The 19,890-nt window shown below is 38.3% G+C and overlaps 2 protein-coding genes across 2 annotated transcripts in view; one reads left to right on the forward strand and one right to left on the reverse strand.

The window, feature by feature from the left end:
- The window catches only part of LOC106883156 (uncharacterized), a 66,205-nt gene that overhangs the window by 28,445 nt on the left and 17,870 nt on the right, over window positions 1–19,890 (reverse strand). The gene's annotated exons all lie outside the window — the stretch shown is intronic.
- On the forward strand, window positions 2,844–8,535 carry LOC149131183 (uncharacterized). Its single transcript, XM_089341077.1, has 4 exons — window positions 2,844–3,163; window positions 5,081–5,207; window positions 7,177–7,273; window positions 8,440–8,535. Exons 1-4 carry the CDS (start codon window positions 3,127–3,129, stop codon window positions 8,533–8,535), a joined length of 357 nt encoding a protein of 118 aa, XP_089197203.1. The 5' UTR covers window positions 2,844–3,126.

Here is a 19,890-nt window from a genome sequence, read left to right on the forward strand (position 1 = left end):
TGTCCAAACTTGCAAAATGCAGCCTCTCACATCTATCCTGGAATGGCATTCTAATAATAAACTATCACATCTTTGAAATCTCAAAGCTGCAATATAATACATCATTGACATAAATAGGTAAGCATCACAGGTATGAAAAAGTAATCTGAATTGTGGTAGAATTTTGGCTTACAACATCCATAGTTGAATGGAATAAGACATTGACAGAAATCTCTAAGTAAATTCCATTTCTTGCCCTGTGGCTTTTGAGATGGAAGTCAGTGAGCAGGAAATCTTTGGCTTTTTTAGTGTCCCACGGTGCTTGGTCATTACTCACACGTACCATCACTAATGACATGCAGTGAGTATTTTGAGGTTTTTTGGTGGAATGTCTGATGTTTTTCTATCTTCTTTATTTTCTAGCAGTACCCATCATTTGATACCCTGACAATTTGGCAACAAGGGAAAACTGCACTATATCAGTTTCCATGTTTGGCAATGATGGTCTTTATAGGGTGATCATGACTCATGTTTCAGCCAGTCATTGGTTCTAGTGCATTTGTATGGTGGTATGAACTGATAGAAAATTCCATGCAGTTTGATACGTAATCATGGTTATGAATCGAGATGCTAAAGAACTAGCAAAAGTTTTCTTGGTTAACCAACAGCCATGCTGCTCTGATCTCATGTAAAGATCTCCTTTCACCAAACATACATTTTTACTTCTAGCCAAGCTTACATTTTTACAGACCAGCTACTGGTATTCAATATATGCAAAATAACAAATCTAAAAGCAATTCATAAATAAACATGTTAACAACAACTAAATATTGTGCTTTGTTTAATTTGAGAGCAGCACAGAGCCAGACCAAATAATCCAGCTCCCAGCTAATTATACCAGTAATTTACTTACTGATTTCCTGTTTTAATTTTTCTTTACTCTTTTCTTAAGGTGGCGGGCTAGCAGAAATGTTAGCATGCCGGGTGAAATGCTTAGCGGTAATTTGTGTGTCTTAATGTTCTGAGTTCAAATTCCACCGAGTTTGACTTTGCCTTTCATCCCGTCGATAAATTAAGTACCAGTTGCATACTGGGGTCGATCTAATTGACTAGCCCCTCTCCCCAAATTTCGGGTCCTGTGCCTGGAGTAGAAAAGAATTTTTCTTTACTCTTTTCTTGTCATTTTGTTGCTGTTTAAATTATATTCTTTTTCATTAAATTATGTTGAGAAGATCAACAATTCAACGGAACTGTTTGTTCCTCTGAATTTATTATTATAATCTTTTCTTTTATCTTTGTATCAATTTAGTCATTGGACTGCAGCCATTCTGGAGCAATGGCTTCAAAGGGAGTAGTTGAACAAATTGACCCCAGTACTTGATTTTTTTTTTTCTGTTTTGCAAATCTGGTACTTATTCTATCGATATCTTTTGCTGAAAGTTATGAGGATGGAAACAAACCAGCCATGATATACAAACACACACACACACACACACCTCAAATCATATCCCATGTAATTTGTAACATGTGTGACTAAATAAAGACTCAGTTGTTGGCTTGTAGTCAAGAACATATTCTCTGGTGGGATTTGAACCTCATATTGATTGCATTGGAGCTGACTAGTCTTTTCTTTTTTTTCTTTTCATTGTTTCAGTCATTTGATTGCGGCCATGCTGGAGCATCACCGTTAGTTGAAGAAATTAACCCCAGCACTTATTCTTTGTAAGCCGTGTATTTATTCTATCAGTCACTTTTGCCGAACTGCTAAGTTACGGGGATGCAAACACACCAACATCAGTTGTCAAGTGATGGTGGGAGGACAAACACTGACACACACACGTATATAATAATATAAATAACATATATATATATATATACATATATACATACGTATATGTACATATTTATAATCTATATGTCTATATATATATATATATACATATGTGGGCACAGGACATCACAAAGCATAAACAACAAAAAATACGAAGTACAAGGACATATATAAATACAAAAGGCTTCTTTCAGATTCCGTCTACCAAATCTACTCACAAGGCTTTGGTCGGCCCGACGCTATAGTAGAAGGCACTTACCCAATGTGCCATGCAGCGAGACTGAACCTGGAACCATGTGGTTGGGAAGCAAGCTTCTTACCACACAACCACTCCTGCATGTATGTTACCAATTGCACCACAAACCACTTGCCTTCTTGTCATTGTCACTCACCTGCTGCACATTCCCCTCCTCCAATTATTTATTCTTTTATTTTCTAGACTGTTACACCTGTTTCAAACATTTAATATATTTATCTGAATCTCGATTTTAGTCTGCCTACTTTCTCTTTCTCACCAAGTTTTCTATTAATTCTAGTACTGTTATTTATCACTTAAAGTCGTATCAACTTCATTACTCCATATATGCATTGTTTCCTGTATGTTTACATCAACGACGGGGTGTTTAAGTACACTATCACAGCAATTAGATATGTACCACTTCAGCACTGAGTCAATGTGATCCCTTTCCCATCAAAATCTCTGACCTTCAGCCAATATTAGAAAGTATCATTTTAAACCTTTCACTGCAAAATTAAATTTCATAATTATACAAAAATACATTTGTTATTTTCTAATTTGGTTATATGATGGATTAACAGAATTTTCGGAAATTCACAAAAAATACCTTGTGGTATTTAATTATGACACTATGCTGAGTTCAAATGATTTTGCCCTTTTTAATTCTAAAAAAGTAATTGAAAAAAATAAAAACATTTCAATATCACCCCCCCCCCCCCACTCACCACAACCTGCCTCTCCCCTCTCTCCCTCCCAACATAACTGACTCCCTTGTCCATCTCTCTGTATCTCCTTATTCCCTTCAGCTAACTTTTTAACCACTTAATAAGTATTCCTTCCTTCTCGTTCTTCGCTTCTGATCACAAAATGACCACTTGGCCCAAGTGTATTAATATTAATATTTCTTCCTCTCTTCTCTCTTTACTCCTCCTTTCTCTCTCTTGATCTTACTCCACCTTACACTCACTCCACCTCCATCTTTCACCGCCACCTCTGAGCCTAGCTAATATATAAAAGGCAAACGAACAAGCAGATTATTATAAAGACATAACATTATAAGTTACCTCGCCTGCAAGTAATGTGTAGCACCATGGATGTGAGAAGACCAAACTCTGGTACGTAACATATTATTTGCAATTCATTTTTGTACCTTTAGGCATTTACCATATGCAATCACAGTTACATTTCCATCATTGTTGTTCATGTTTTTCTTTCAAATAATTTACTCCTTTTCATTCACAGTTCACTTCTTTAAATTTTCTCAATGCATTGCATATTCTTAGCTAATTGCTGACCTACACTTTGTTTTGGGAACTTGGCGATTTTTAACAGCAAGAGGGTATCCCTTTATGCCAGTTATTTAACCTAGCTAGAAGAGTTGTTGAATCTCCTATCTGTCAAAACATATCCATCCTGAATGAAAATAAGATAAAATAAATTCACAGGTAGTGAATGCATGCTAGTCCGAGTCTGCAACCATGGCTGAAGCGGCCAGCCTAGCAGCTGTCACTGACTAGGCCGCAATGGCGTGGTTGATATCACTGGTTGGCTGAGTCCACTCCCCTTTGCGCTGCTGTGCCATTGCATGCTCTCGACCGATGGCTCCTTGCCTTCCTCCACACTCTTGTGCTCATGCTTGTTCCCATCCCCTCCCGTCTTGTCCCACTCTATTATAACAGGTCCACACATTCACAATCATGCTCCCATGCATCATCATGTTCCTGCTCCAACTCAGGTGTAGCAGGTGGCCAGGGTCCGAAAACATGGCGGTCCATGCCCTGTCGGGACAAAGCCGGAGAAGAATCTGGTGGAAGTCCAAAGTGCCTCTGATGTGCAAATCGATCGAAGAAACTGGGTGTAGCGGCAAAAGACCAATTGAGCCATCTAGTAGCTGGTTCCCTCCGAAGTTTCCCTCAGAATACCTGGTGCCAGTGGGAGAACGACATGCAATTCCGTCTGGTAAAGTGAATGACTGGAGGCCCCAGGGACCTTGACAGCTTTGATCTACTCTCATACTCAGAACGGGTGAAACAAGCCGTTCCTCTCCTGATCGGAGGCAGCCATATATCACAGCCATTGCAACGCAATGAATGCATGGTGCCAAGTGGGCCACATTTGGTAAGCAGAACTGGTGATAGGGGATGAACTGAACATCCGGCTAAGGTGCCCTACACTTTGCCCATTAGATTGCCGAAAGGGCGTTGGTTGATATAGACAGCAGGACAGTGGCGCTGAAGTGAGCAACCAATGCCAAACCAGCCATTTGACAGGTTGCACGATTGCCAGTGAAGTAACTTTCTGATGCCTGGTTGAATAGGAGGGTGCTGCAGTGAAACTTCTATGAGGTTTCTTAAAAAGAGTAGGAGGGTGCTGCATGGAAGCCGCAGGCATGAGCCTGGGTGAAGCCAACTGTGGGTGCAGATCTCGGTTGTAGTAGGAAATATTTGAACGAGACCTTTGAAGACCAAAGTGAAGGGTTCTGTGCCAATGGCAGTCGAGTACGGGTTAATTGGTCCTTAGAAGTGGGCATAAGCTTCCAGAAAGGCACCAGATCCATTGTTGTTGTTGTTGTTGTTGTCAGTGTACATATGCATGAAAGCGGCTGGCCTCGCATCAAAAGGGAATTGGGTTAATATTCTCAAACATGAACATGGAGAGTGCCCATCCAGCTGTGGGAACGGGGCATGCTCGTAGCAGAGCATCTGTGGTTGAAGCCGGCAGCCAGACAAACCTGCAGCAATGCAAGTGAGCATGGAGATGTTGCCATGAGCCGTGGTAAGAGTTCTCTCTTCTTTGAAAAGGACCGTGTCCATGGAATCGGCTAGTCCGGTGATATGGATATGGAGACAGAAACTGGTGTCTTGCTGTTAACTTAGAGAAAAAACAGTTTATCTTTTTACCTTCCACTTCTTTCAGTTGCTGAACTGTGACCATGCTGTGACACCATCTTGAGGGGTGTGTGTACATGTCTAGAACCTTAATTACAAAAATGTCAGTCCTTCTCACTTGTTTAAAATTTTCTCTCATTACAGCTGCTTCAGAACTTAATCTGTCCACTGTCAAAGTCTACCTAGAAATCCCAGAACTTCAAGTGACCCGTCATCTCCGTCACGCACCAAAACCACGTAATGCAGAAGTCACAATCCAATTTGAAGGAAAGTATGTATTAACATGTCTGTGTGGATGTGTATTCATTATCATCACAAACAACAATTTGATCACCTACAAGACCTTTAGGAAGCCTTAGTGTTGTCATACAACTTACTAAAGTTGACAGTTAAACTTCCCTTAAAACATTATAACCTTGTCAGGCATAAGTCTCTGTGTCCCTGGGCTTCTGAACAAGAAATAAATAGTTACATATACAGCTCAAGGCTAACAATTACAGGAAAACTAATGGACAGATTCGCAAAAAAATTCAGAATAACAATAAAAGGCCTAGCTCTCAACTACCACATTTGTTCACCCAAATTGCGAGTAAGGACACATTGGATGATCAAGTTGAAGGTAGTCAACAATTTGAATTGGGTTTAAGAAAATAACAAACTTTTGAGTTTATTGACTGGTGTTTAGCTCTGTTGGGATTGATTTAGGATTAAAATGACTTCCAACGGAGATTAACAAACTTTCCTTCTTTTAAGGCAGTAAATTTTAAGGAATATTTAGCTACTATTTCTAATAATATTAATTTGTTGGTTGTGTATCCTCAGATCAACTTCAATCCATCATATTCAGAGATAGAGAGTCTAGGACTAAAATGCTTAGTCTACATGACTCCTTAAGGAGCACGACGCTGATTTCCCAGTTTCTCTGGTGTATATTTTCCTCCTTAGATGGGACCCTGCTCCCTTGCTGGATGACTCGTTTTTAGCAACTGAATGGCCTGGAGCAAAACAAAACAAAGTGTTTTACTCAAGAACACAATGCATCTCATAGTCCAGAAATTGAAACCACAATCCTATGATCAGGAGTCCAGCACCCTAACCACTAAGCCATGTGCCTCCACATAACAAAAATACTCTTCTGATTTTTTTAAGACAACAAACTGTGTTATTTGAGGAAGATTCAGCTGTTTTGTTTCCCAGTGCATTCCAACAACTACGCAGAAACTTAAGTGCAGTTGGTGGAACAGAGAACTGTGATGTCAGTCATGTTTCATTAGCTGTTGTTGCTTTAGCCTCATCATGGTATTACAGACATGACCATCCCCTCATATATTTGGACAATAGTGTCTTAGATGATGTTATCCAACAATGCCTATCTACATCAGTGGTCATTAATGTTGGATAATAACTGAAAAAGTACAATCATGAACACAAGTGGCTGAAATGGGGTTCCTCTTAAGCATTGGTTCTCAACCAGGGTCCATAAGTCAGTGTTCATGTAAATAATATTTTTGTTAGATATTTCACTTTGGAAATGATCATGCTAAGAAGAGAGGAGGGGGAAGTGGTGGTGTTGGTGGTGTATGTGTGGTGGTTGTGTGTGTGTGTGTGTGTGAATTTGCATACTTGTGTGTATGCATATGATTATGCATGTGCATGCATGCGTGTGTGTGTATGGATATGTGCCTGCGTGTGTGCATGCTTCTGCGTGGGTGTGTGTGCATGCACACTAAGATAGATAATATGCAACAAGCACTCCATAGTAAGGGTAAGATGCATGACTCACTAGTTAGAGCATTTGGCTCACAATCATGAGGTAGTGATTCCTGGACCAAGCTGTGTGTTTTGTTCTTGAGCAAGGACACTTTATTTTCATGTTGCTACCATTCATTTGACTTACCCCATCCCCCGTAACTGCTGGCCTTATTATTACAATTAAGGTGGTGAGTTGGCAGAATTATTGATGCACTGGACAAAATGCTTAGTGGCAGTTCGCCTGTCTTCACATTCTGTTTTCAAATTCAGCTGAGTTTGACTTTGCCTTTCATCCATTTAGAGTCAATGAAAGAAGTACCAGTTGCATACTGGGATCAATGTATTCATCAAGCCTCTACCCACAAATTTCAGGCATTGTGTCTATAGCAGAAAGAATTATTACATTATTGCAGTTGGGTTTTCATTATTTGTTTAAAATTCCTAAACAGTGTTTGTTACTTTTTGTTTTTTTCTGTTCAATTTATCAGACGTCTTGAAGTGAACATCACATTTGCGGAAAAAAATTTGAATTATAAGTTGGAAATTCATAAGTTGCCAGGAGCAATTATCAATTGTGCTAAACAGGTCAGTTTATTTTAGAGAAAACATTTTGGAGCTAAATAAAATTTCTGTTGTCTTTTTTCAGAAGAGGAAATAAATATCTTGATGAGATATTTATGTCTTCTTTTTATTTCAAGACATTTGTTTTGGTTTTTGTCTGACACTTGTCTATCTGTCACTGTCTACTTGCATATTACTCACTGTCTACTTGCATATTACTTACTGTCTACTTGTATATTACTCACTGTCTATCTATTACTGATTATCACTGTCTCCCTGTTTCTGCTTATAAGTGACTATTTGTTACTATCTATCAAATCTGTATCACTGGCTATATATCCCTGTCTATCATTATCCAATTATTATTTACCAGCTACTGATGAAGTGCAAAGACACAGAGTAACCGAGTCTTTTTGCAATTTACTGTGCTCGAGAGGACACTTCAAGCTAAGTGAAATCATAGTTGTGGCCTGTGTTGGTCGCATGTAAAATCCACTTGTGCTACTGATATGTAACAGGCATCTGTGGAGTGGTTGCCCTGAGGAAGGGCATCTAACCATAGAAATTAAGATAAGCCAGACTGGAGCCTAGTACAGCTCTCCAACTTACCAATTCCTGTCAAACAGTCTAACCCATACCAGCATGGAAAGTGGATGCTAAATGATGATGATAATGATGATGATGATTTCTTGCACTAATGAATGTTGTTTAATATTTTTCATCTTTTATCTTTTACTTGTTTTAGTCATTAGACTGTGGCCATGCTGGGGCACTGTCTTGATGAGTTTTAGTCAAATAAATCAACCCCAGTACTTAATCTTATTGCCAAGCCTGGTATGTATTCTATTGGTGTCTTTCATTGAATTGCTAAGTTGCAGGGATATAAACTCAACAACACTGGTTATCAAGCGATGGTTGGGGACAAATAGAGAAAAGAAACAAATCTGTGGTTAGGCAAAAGATCCTGATAGAATAAGTACCAGGTTTGAGAGAAGAAAATAAAAATTACTGGGGTCAACTCATTTGACTATAAATCCTTTGTGGTAGTACTCCAGCATGGCTGCAATCCAATGACTGAAATGAGTAAAAGATAAAATATAATCAACTACACAGTCCCCCTCTCCACATCATTATTCTTATTCTTTCACAGTCACTCACCTAATTGTTTCCATACGTTTATTTTCTTTCAGTTCCAAAGGGGCGCGATGAATCTTTTCCTCACAAAGGAAATAGAAGAATCATGGGCAGCCTCGCTTGCTGCTAACGGACTGGAAACAGGAGCCTGAGTATTTTGCAGCACTGCATCATGGAGAAGCAATACATTTTAATAAGAATAACTAACCCAAGCTTTGTAGATCTAAATACATATATATATATAACTGTCCCAAGCTTTGCATGTCTATATACGATTTTATATGCACATATACAGACAGACACATTCTCAGTTTTACATACAAACATAGATATGTATGTGTGTTTGGTGTCTTTGACTGCTGATTTTACTAAGTGTTGCTGCCGAATATTGCTGATAAATTTATGGTTTTAGCACTTCAAATTATATTTTGTTATCTGAAGACAGTTACAAACATACAATGGTATTTCTGACAGTGTGTCAATCTTGTATATTCTTTTGTAACACTGCCCTGTCAGTGTTTATTGCTTTCTTAAAACCCAATATTCTATTATTGATATTAAATTTCTCTCTATTACCCATGTATATATATATATATATATATATATATATATATATAATCTTTTACATGTTTCAGTCATATTACCTAAAATACCTATATTGAAGTGGCAAATGAAATAAAATACATTTATTAAAACAGTTATGAGCTAATAAATTTTGGAAATGTATTCTGTGTTACATTGTCTTTTGAGATAAGTTGCATCTATGTTGAGGCATATCTGTAGGTGTTCGTGTGTGTGTATGGAGAAATCTTTCTCTCTATTACTCATGTTTATTTCCATCTAAAAGGCAGACTGTATGATGCATGTGTATGAACAGCCATGCTACATGGCAGTGAAACATGGACCGTGAAACATTTGCAAAGAATTGAATTCTTCACAATGACAATGCACCCTGGAAGAAGCCTGTCGTATATGTAATATATACGTGTGTCTGTGTCTGTATTTGTCTCCACCCAGACTGCTTGACAACCAGTACTGAGCGGTTCAGCAAAATCAACCAATAAAATAAGAGCCAGGCTTTCAAAAAGAAAAGTACTAGGGTTGATACATTCAACTAAAAATTCTTCAAGGTGGTGCCCCAGCATGGCCGCATCCTAATGATTGAAACAAGATAAAAGTAGAAGGGTTTAAAAAATAAAAGAAGCCAATAAGGGACAACTATGTGGTTGCTCAACCTGCTAGAAACAGCAGTCTCATCTTTACAGGCAAAACATTTTAGTTCTGGATATAAAAAATAAGTGTGGCTGATCACAGTTAGAAACTCTGGGTTAATGGACAGTAGAGTGGCGGTTACATCCATATTGACCTCATTATTGAAGCTAGGACAAACCTACACAAGTATACTCCACCGAAGTTGTTTCCTCATGACTTTCAGAAAAATTGGTATTTCTTCTAGTGAAATCTTTTACAAATACTCTTCAGATGGTAGACATTACGATAATATCGGAATTTAATATGAACAAGAAAAACAAATGGTGACTACGCACATCACTTATCTACAAAATGAAGTTTGAAATGTTGTAGATATGAATGGAATGTGTGTCACTTTCATCGTTAGAGAGGGGAAAGGCGGTGAGCTGGTCGAAAGGCTTAGAAGGAAGATTTATATATCATTGTTAGCCATTTTATGATCTCATTCATTGAGAGGAAGAGCAAAATTTCACAATTATTGGTAGAGATGGTATTTGTCAGTGAAAGACTGGTTGTCGCGATGGGTGGAGGACGACACAAAGGCACACACACATATACATATATATGACGGGCTTCTTTCAGTTTCCCTCTACCAATTCCATTCAAAAGATTTTGCTCGGCTCGGGGGTTATAGTAGAAGACACGGCGAAGGTAAAGAAGACGCACACCCGATGATTAGAGTTAGAATTTTTCTTTGGCCCTGGACGATTGTTGTGCGTATTCTATACCTCCGCCGAAGACACTTGTCCTGAACCGGGAACCATGTAGTTGGAAATTAAACATCTTACCATATATAAGGAAAAAACAATCTACAGACTGCAACAGTCAATAAAATAGAAATAAAATTTCAAAGTTTATTGTTTGTGTACGGCTCAGTGACTGGGACCTCTGCCATAAAGCATCCGGGGTGACCTTGTTACTGAAGTTCTGTCAATCAATTATATTGATTACATTCCTAATTAATAAGAGCAAAACATGGTTACTAACTATCCAAGTGCATTGAATGCTAATCGAAGATTACGATTAACAGCAAATAAACGAAACAAATTAATTTTCAGCCAAAGTATTTGCCTTGTTCGTCGCATTTGAATCTGCCTCCACAAAAATACTTCGTTTGTTTTTGTTTTTTTAACTTGGAAAACATTTCTGATAAAATAAATGCTTTCACTTTCAACAAGACCTAAACTATTATTTAAATAGCAACCTGTAATAGAAATAATTAGATATAGTGAAATGAAATTTGGGAAGAAAAAAATACACACTTGCTTATTAAGTTAATGAGTCGAAGTCAGAAGCATGCTGTACGGCTGGACGGTGTTTAATATAATTAGTTCCTCATGAATAAAAGCTTTGTAATTGTAACACCTGTGTGCAATCCCTTGTACCCAGCTACCAAAATATGTTGAAATATTATCACTATTATCCAATACGAGGAATGGGGCTCTCTGATATATTATCATTATAATCCATTAAGAGGAACGGTCGTTCGTTTTACCAAAAATAACAGCCAAATTACTTTCAACTACAATCAAAAGTTTGACTAATTATGTTTTGTTTCTCTCAAAGGTTTATACACCCTGCTGTGTTAACCGATATACGCAGTGACCAAAAGGATAGGATAATCCTGTCTGGAATGCCTTTAATTATAGATCCACGGAGTCAATGTTAATCTGGATTTAATTAACAATAATAATATCAACATGCATATCGTTGCCAGTGCCCCTGGACTGGTTCTTGTGCGGGTGGCACATGAGATGCACCATTTTGAGCGTGGCCGTTGCCAGTACCGCCTGACTGGCTCCTGTAGGATTTTCGAGCGAGATCGTTGCCAGTGCCCCTGGACTGGCTTGTGCGGGTGGCACATAAAAGACACCATTTCGAGCGTGGCCGTTTTCGTGCGGGTGACACGTAAAAGCACCCACTACACTCTCTGAGTGGTTGGCGTTAGGAAGGGCATCCAGCTGTAGAAACTCTGCCAAATCAGACTGGAGCCTGGTGTTGCCATCCGGTTTCACCAGTCCTCAGTCAAATCGTCCAACCCATGCTAGCATGGAAAGCGGACGTTAAACGATGATGATGATGATGATGATGATGCAAAATTATATCAGAAGTATAGTTTTTACCAACTTTCAGATTAATCCATAAAAGGCTGGCGTTTGCCTTTGCATAGCATGGACTGCTGAGCTACCATGGACTACCATGCACACATAAGAAACAAAAATTAGTTAAAATATCTTCTCAGTACATAGTGGCGGCAAGTTTTACATAATCTGAAAAGTCATTAGTTGAACTATTAGTCCGCTTGCATTCTAGTGGGGTGCGTATCTGAGCGTTTGAGTGACATTAGACCTCAACAAACACCCATAAATTAAATGCATCTATCTGGGCCATGATCGTGGCCTGTCGTGCTTTATGTGTTAAGGTTTGTTGCTGGAAGAAAACGAAAAAGATCCCAACTTTTCTTGGTATCTCTATTGTTAATTTTAGTTATCTAGATGATTTTGGTCGATGGTTTTTGAAGATGTTCGGGCTGGTCGGAGGAGATGGACCACTGACCTGCAAGTTTTTTACTTTTTGGCTTCCCACCTCACTAAAATATCAGATAATGTTTGGAGGGTGCATAGCTGTTGTCTTGCCTTGCAATTTCCTGTGGTAATACCTTAAGAGTTTTCGCTTTGACTCTAAATTTTTATTTTAGAGGATAACGTTAGTTTCATGACATTGTGTCTAATTAAGAAGATTGTGCATCTCTCTTTATTAAATACTGATTTCCATTATTTTTAGTCCCCTTTTTCTTGTTGTTTTCTTACTGTTTACTTTTGTAAGTCGTGTTCTATATCAGTGGTTCCCAAACTTTTTCAGGCTACCACCCCCATGACACCCAGACCACATTTCTAGCGCCCCCACCCCAACTAACCATCACAAACACAGGCTTCTTTCTCATGTAGTTTTGTATGCCAATTATGAAAATAAAATTAATTTTCGCCATAAACTAATAAATAGAAAGGTAATACCTTTTAAAACTTGCTAATTTTGGGTAATTTTAGCCAATCAAAAGCCACAGACACATTGGTGCCTATTTCCATAGTAACAAGACAAACTGTAGTCTGCTTAAAACTACCACTAGGTGCATTTTCTTTACCTGTGCATTTTCTTTGAAAAGTGCCAATTTTCTATTTTCATCATTTTCACGTTTTTTTCTTTTTTGAGAAGCAGATACATTCAGTTACTGCCTTGTCACAACTTCATTTTCATAATTTTCAACTGTTTTCCTTTAACTCTAAATCATATCTCTATCCCTAGAGCTTAATTCTCACCCTAAACCTGAATTCTAACCTTATATCCTAACCCTAAGCCCTAAAGTACAGTTTATTTGTTTTGTAATATTTAGCAAAAACATTTTATGGAGGATTTTTTCCTTTCAAACTTATTTATATGCTTATCCAACTATTTCACATTACTTTATTCATAAAATTTATTTAAACTTTAAAACTTCTTATAACTGTTGTCATTGCAATGTTTTTTGCTTTCATTTTGTGATAGACAGCTATAACGCAGAAAGTACCAGCTTCCAAATCCTGTTTTCTGATTGGATGAAGACTACCAAACTTTAAACCTTTTGTAACATTTTACTAAAAAAAATTTTTGGAAAAAGTGAAAAACAAAGATTCAGTGTGAAAAATCACATCAATATCCTAAAGTTGAAAAATTTTCCACTAAATTTTAAAATTTCAAAAACTGTGACAGCAACAGTAAAAATCCCAGCTCACTGCCTTAAATATTATAGTAAAATTCCTAGAGAAAATTAATGATTTCTCTAAAAAAAGTTTCAGGGGATTGACAATATCAGAAGAGAAAAGTGGGAAACAAAATGCTTTGCAACATTTAGTTTGGATCTTCGCATTCTGAGTTCAAAATAAGATCAAGGTGAACTTTACGTTTTATCCTTCTGGTTTCTATAAAACACGAACCAGTTCAGTTAATCCCTTATTTCCAAAATGAATGATTTTGTGTCTATGTTAAAAATCATTATTTGTGTAGCATTATTGAGTCTATTGAACTGCAGTCCTTTGCATCATCATCATCATCATCGTTTAACGTCCGCTTTCCATGCTAGCATGGGTTGGACGATTTGACTGAGGACTAGTGAACCAGATGGCTACACCAGGCTCCAATCTGACCTGGCAGAGTTTCTACAGCTGGATGCCCTTCCTAACGCCAACCACTCCGAGAGTGTAGTAGGTGCTTTTACGTGTCACCGGTATGAAGGCCAGTCATGCAGTACTGGCAACGGCCATGCTCAAAATGGTGTATTTTATGTGCCACCCGCACAAGAGCCAGTCCAGGGGCACTGGCAACGATCTCGCTCGAAAGTCCTTACACATGCCGCGGGCACAAGTGCCAGAAAGGCGACGCTGGACACATCATGAGTTTAAATTTGGCTGAGATCAGTTATCATTCTGAAGGATGACAGATAAAGTTTCATAAAATTATAAACAGTTGAGTAATAGGGCCGATAACAGTGACTCTATCCTTCTCCCAAAATGTTTCTATGTAAGAAGTCAAGGACAATGGATTGGTCAGAGCATTTGGCAAAATGTGTTAAAATTCTGAGATGAATATTGCCTTTCATTCAAGAGTACCAGTTAAGTACTGGGAATGGGTATAATAGACTGACCTTCAGCCCTTGAGCAGGACGGCAGAATTGTTAGCTCGTTAAACAAAGTGCTTGGTGACAATTCTTCGGTATCCTTATGTTTTGAGTTCAAATTCCTCCGAGGTTGACTGTGCCCTTCATCCTTTTGAAGATCAATAAAATAAGTACCATTTGGGTCAATGCAATTAACTTACCCCTCCCCTCAAAAACTGGTGGCCCTTTGCCAAAACTTGAAACTGTTATTACGAGTGCTCTAACACCTTATGCTCATTTTTGCTGGGTCGGCATCATGGGTTGCACTCTCAAACTCTCACATTGTGATTTGGTGATAATCCTCATTTTCTCTCCCTCTCTCACACACAAAAAACTGTTACTGCATTCAGGTCAGTTTTCTCCATGTTGGGGAGAAAATGAAAAACATTTTTGAATGGAAGCTACTTGAATTGACTTTGAATTTATCCTCCCAAGCTGGAGGACAAAATAGGAAAAGAACCTCACCAGTCAACAGCAATCAACTTGTCCACGAGAGTATACATTTCAAATGTGAGGTGAAGCATGTATTTGAAGTGTAAAGGACAGAGAAAGTCTCTTACCTTGGCTTGGCAAACAACGCTAGAACGTAACTACTCAACCATGGACTGGAACTTGCTGTGCAAGCCTCTCTCCCCTACCCACTAGCTAGTAGATAGAATACCCGAGGATCCTGTACTCACACATATCTGTTCTCAAGGACTTGCCAATGCAAAAAAAAGGGACCCTCTGACTGCCTTCTTCACCACTTGACATCACTTAACCTTTCACGTCCAGTCCACTAGCCATTATACTCTTCCCCCTCCATTCTATAGATCACTTCACAAAGCTTTTGTTTCACTTCAAAGGTGTCCATCCACCTAAGTTCGCATCACTTTTTTGTGGCCTTTGCAAGGTTGTGGTGTTGGCTTTGTCCTCTCTTTGGATTTTGTTGCCTCAGGAGTTGACAAACCTATGAACGTCCAGAATGTGATGCAGCATTCCATCAACTGACACAATGTTTCTAAAGATCTCTGTTGTCACAATTCCTCTCCGACATGGAGTCGTTCCCGATCTAAATGAATACAGGTCCTACCTCTTCTCAAAGACACTACAGTGCAGTGTTTTGGTGTTTCCATTTGTATCCAAACACTTCCCTTTGTGGAACCCATTTCTCAGCTTGTCCTACACTGGGTGACATATTGTACCAGAAGGCTATGTGGTTTACAAGCTTGATTCCTAACTAATGTGGCCTTGGGTTCAGTACTACTGCACAGTACCTTGAGCAAGTGTCTTCTACAATAGCTGTAGGGAAGCCTATCATACATAGATAGTGGTCAAGCCAAAATCATTACGAGCTGAGTCAAATGTAAATACAAGAGACTGCAGGCCTATTTCTGAGTGACTGACGAGATTGCAATCGTCAGCGTATAAGAGTTCCCAAAATCACATTCCACCCTTTTTGAATTGATAAACTAAGTACCACTTCAACACTGAGTCAATCTAATCCCTTGCCCCTCAAAATCACCGACCTTCTGCCAATATTAGAAAGCATTATTTTAAATCACACCCCATGGGATTTAATCGAAATTTGTAACAGGTTGAGTGAGTAAGTAGAGCCTCTGTTGTTGGTTTGTAGTCAAGAACATGTTCTCTGGTAGGATTTGAACCTTACGTTTATTGCATTGCAGCTGACTATGTTACCACAAACCATTTGCCTTCTTGTCATTGTCACTCAGCTGCCACACTTACAACTCCCCCAATTATTTGTTCTTTCATTTTCTTGACTGTTACACCTGTTTCAAACATTTAACATATTTATGTGAACCACATCTTGATTTTAGTCTGCCTACTTTCTCTTTCTCACTGAGTTAGTTTTTCTTCCTTTTTACTTCACTTCTGTCCACATAGTTGATTGTCTTCCTCAAGTTTTCTATTAATCCTAGTATAGTTATTTATCTCTCAAAGTCATATCTGCTACATTACTCCATATATGCATTGTTTCCTGTGTGTTTGCGTCAATGGTGAGATGTCTAAGTACACTATCACATCAATTAGATATGTACCACTTCAACAATGAGTCAATGTGATCCCTTTCCACTCAAAATCGCTGACCTTCAGCCAATATTAGAAAGAATTATTTTGAAACTTTCATTGCAAAATTAAATTTCATAATTTTGTATAATTACTCTCTTTACTCTTTTACTTGTTTCAGGCGCAGGAGTGGCTGTGTGGTAAGTAGCTTGCTTACCATCCACATGGTTCCGGGTTCATTCCCACTGCGTGGCACCTTGAGCAAGTGTCTTCTACTATAGCCTCGGGCCGACCAAAGCCTTGTTAGTGGATTTGGTAGATGGAAACTGAAAGAAGCCCGTCGTATATATGTATATATATATATATATATATATATATATATATATATGTTTGTGTGTCTGTGTTTGTCACCCCAACATCGCTTGACAACCGATGCTGGTGTGTTTACGTCCCCGTAACTTAGCGGTTCGGCAAAAGAGACCGATACGATAAGTACTAGGCTTCCAAAGAATAAGTCCTGGGGTCGATTTGCTCGACTAAAGGCGGTGCTCCAGCATGGCCGCAGTCAAATGACTGAAACAAGTAAAAGAGTAAAGAGAGTAATTATACAAAAATACATTTGTTATTTTCTGCAGATAACACTGCCCCAACAACTTGACATATGTCAATAAAAATAATCTTAAATATGAAATTTCTGAACCATAAAAAGATTGGTGCATAAAACTGTTTTCTGTAGTGAAGTGTAAGGAAATTCTCAGTGGATATTTCTGATTTCTGTGGTAAAAATATTAAGTAATGATTTTAACAGTGATGTGGGTGATTACACTAATGAAGTTGATTGACATTATTGTTGTTGTTGGCACTTTGTTGCTTACGACGGCGAGGGTTCCAGTTGATCCGATCAACGGAACAGCCTGCTCGTGAAATTAACGTGCAAGTGGCTGAGCACTCCACAGACACGTGTACCCTTAACGTAGTTCTCGGGGATATTCAGCGTGACACAGTGTGACAAGGCTGACCCTTTGAAATACAGGCACAACAGAAACAGGAAGTGAGAGTGAGAGAAAGTTGTGGTGGAAGAGTACAGCAGGGTTCGCTACCATCCCCTGCCGGAGCCTCGTGGAGCTTTAGGTGTTTTCGCTCAATAAACACTCACAACGCCCAGTTTAGGAATCAAAACCACGATCCTATGACCGCGAGTCTGCTGCCCTAACCACTGGGCCTCCACCATTATGACATTAATGACATTCTTTATTCTCATTATGTTAAAATTAACTTAATTTTAACTGTTGAGCTTTTAAATTTATCTTTTACTTGTTTCAATCATCAGACTGTGGCCATGCTGGTGCACTACCTTGAAGACTATTTAGTCAAATGAATTGACTTCAGTACTTATAGTAAATAACCTGATACTTGTTCTATCAGTCATTTTTGCTGAACTGCTAAGTTATGGGGAACATAAACAAAGCAACATTGGTTGACAAGATACCTCACATGGGATGCCATTCACTGTTAACAACCGCTGCACTCCATCCTTAAACTGCATGTCCTTAATGCTTTAGCATTTAAACCAGCCATATCTTGACCAAGGATTCTGCATGTTTTATGTCCAAACTTGCAAAATGCAGCCTCTCACATCTATCCTGGAATGGCATTCTAATAATAAACTATCACATCTTTGAAATCTCAAAGCTGCAATATAATACATCATTGACATAAATAGGTAAGCATCACAGGTATGAAAAAGTAATCTGAATTGTGGTAGAATTTTGGCTTACAACATCCATAGTTGAATGGAATAAGACATTGACAGAAATCTCTAAGTAAATTCCATTTCTTGCCCTGTGGCTTTTGAGATGGAAGTCAGTGAGCAGGAAATCTTTGGCTTTTTTAGTGTCCCACGGTGCTTGGTCATTACTCACACGTACCATCACTAATGACATGCAGTGAGTATTTTGAGGTTTTTTGGTGGAATGTCTGATGTTTTTCTATCTTCTTTATTTTCTAGCAGTACCCAGCATTTGATACCCTGACAATTTGGCAACAAGGGAAAACTGCACTATATCAGTTTCCATGTTTGGCAATGATGGTCTTTATAGGGTGATCATGACTCATGTTTCAGCCAGTCATTGGTTCTAGTGCATTTGTATGGTGGTATGAACTGATAGAAAATTCCATGCAGTTTGATACGTAATCATGGTTATGAATCGAGATGCTAAAGAACTAGCAAAAGTTTTCTTGGTTAACCAACAGCCATGCTGCTCTGATCTCATGTAAAGATCTCCTTTCACCAAACATACATTTTTACTTCTAGCCAAGCTTACATTTTTACAGACCAGCTACTGGTATTCAATATATGCAAAATAACAAATCTAAAAGCAATTCATAAATAAACATGTTAACAACAACTAAATATTGTGCTTTGTTTAATTTGAGAGCAGCACAGAGCCAGACCAAATAATCCAGCTCCCAGCTAATTATACCAGTAATTTACTTACTGATTTCCTGTTTTAATTTTTCTTTACTCTTTTCTTAAGGTGGCGGGCTAGCAGAAATGTTAGCATGCCGGGTGAAATGCTTAGCGGTAATTTGTGTGTCTTAATGTTCTGAGTTCAAATTCCACCGAGTTTGACTTTGCCTTTCATCCCGTCGATAAATTAAGTACCAGTTGCATACTGGGGTCGATCTAATTGACTAGCTCCTCTCCCCAAATTTCGGGTCCTGTGCCTGGAGTAGAAAAGAATTTTTCTTTACTCTTTTCTTGTCATTTTGTTGCTGTTTAAATTATATTCTTTTTCATTAAATTATGTTGAGAAGATCAACAATTCAACGGAACTGTTTGTTCCTCTGAATTTATTATTATAATCTTTTCTTTTATCTTTGTATCAATTTAGTCATTGGACTGCAGCCATTCTGGAGCAATGGCTTCAAAGGGAGTAGTTGAACAAATTGACCCCAGTACTTGATTTTTTTTTTTCTGTTTTGCAAATCTGGTACTTATTCTATCGATATCTTTTGCTGAAAGTTATGAGGATGGAAACAAACCAGCCATGATATACAAACACACCTCAAATCATATCCCATGTAATTTGTAACATGTGTGACTAAATAAAGACTCAGTTGTTGGCTTGTAGTCAAGAACATATTCTCTGGTGGGATTTGAACCTCATATTGATTGCATTGGAGCTGACTAGTCTTTTCTTTTTTTTCTTTTCATTGTTTCAGTCATTTGATTGCGGCCATGCTGGAGCATCACCGTTAGTTGAAGAAATTAACCCCAGCACTTATTCTTTGTAAGCCGTGTATTTATTCTATCAGTCACTTTTGCCGAACTGCTAAGTTACGGGGATGCAAACACACCAACATCAGTTGTCAAGTGATGGTGGGAGGACAAACACTGACACACACACGTATATAATAATATAAATAACATATATATATATATATACATATATACATACGTATATGTACATATTTATAATCTATATGTCTATATATATATATATATATATACATATGTGGGCACAGGACATCACAAAGCATAAACAACAAAAAA

The sequence above is a fragment of the Octopus bimaculoides genome, chromosome 24, assembly GCF_046866305.1.
Source record: "Octopus bimaculoides isolate indiv1 chromosome 24, ASM4686630v1, whole genome shotgun sequence".
NCBI lineage: Eukaryota > Metazoa > Mollusca > Cephalopoda > Octopoda > Octopodidae > Octopus > Octopus bimaculoides.

Excerpts from the sequence above, each read along its gene's own strand:
- LOC149131183 (XM_089341077.1), top strand. The coding sequence starts at position 3,127 with ATGTGTAGCACCATGGATGTGAGAAGACCAAACTCTG. Across the intron at positions 3,164-5,080 it reads TGTGAGAAGACCAAACTCTG|CTGCTTCAGAACTTAATCTG; the intron begins GTACGTAACATA and ends CTCTCATTACAG. Across the intron at positions 7,274-8,439 it reads TTATCAATTGTGCTAAACAG|TTCCAAAGGGGCGCGATGAA; the intron begins GTCAGTTTATTT and ends ATTTTCTTTCAG.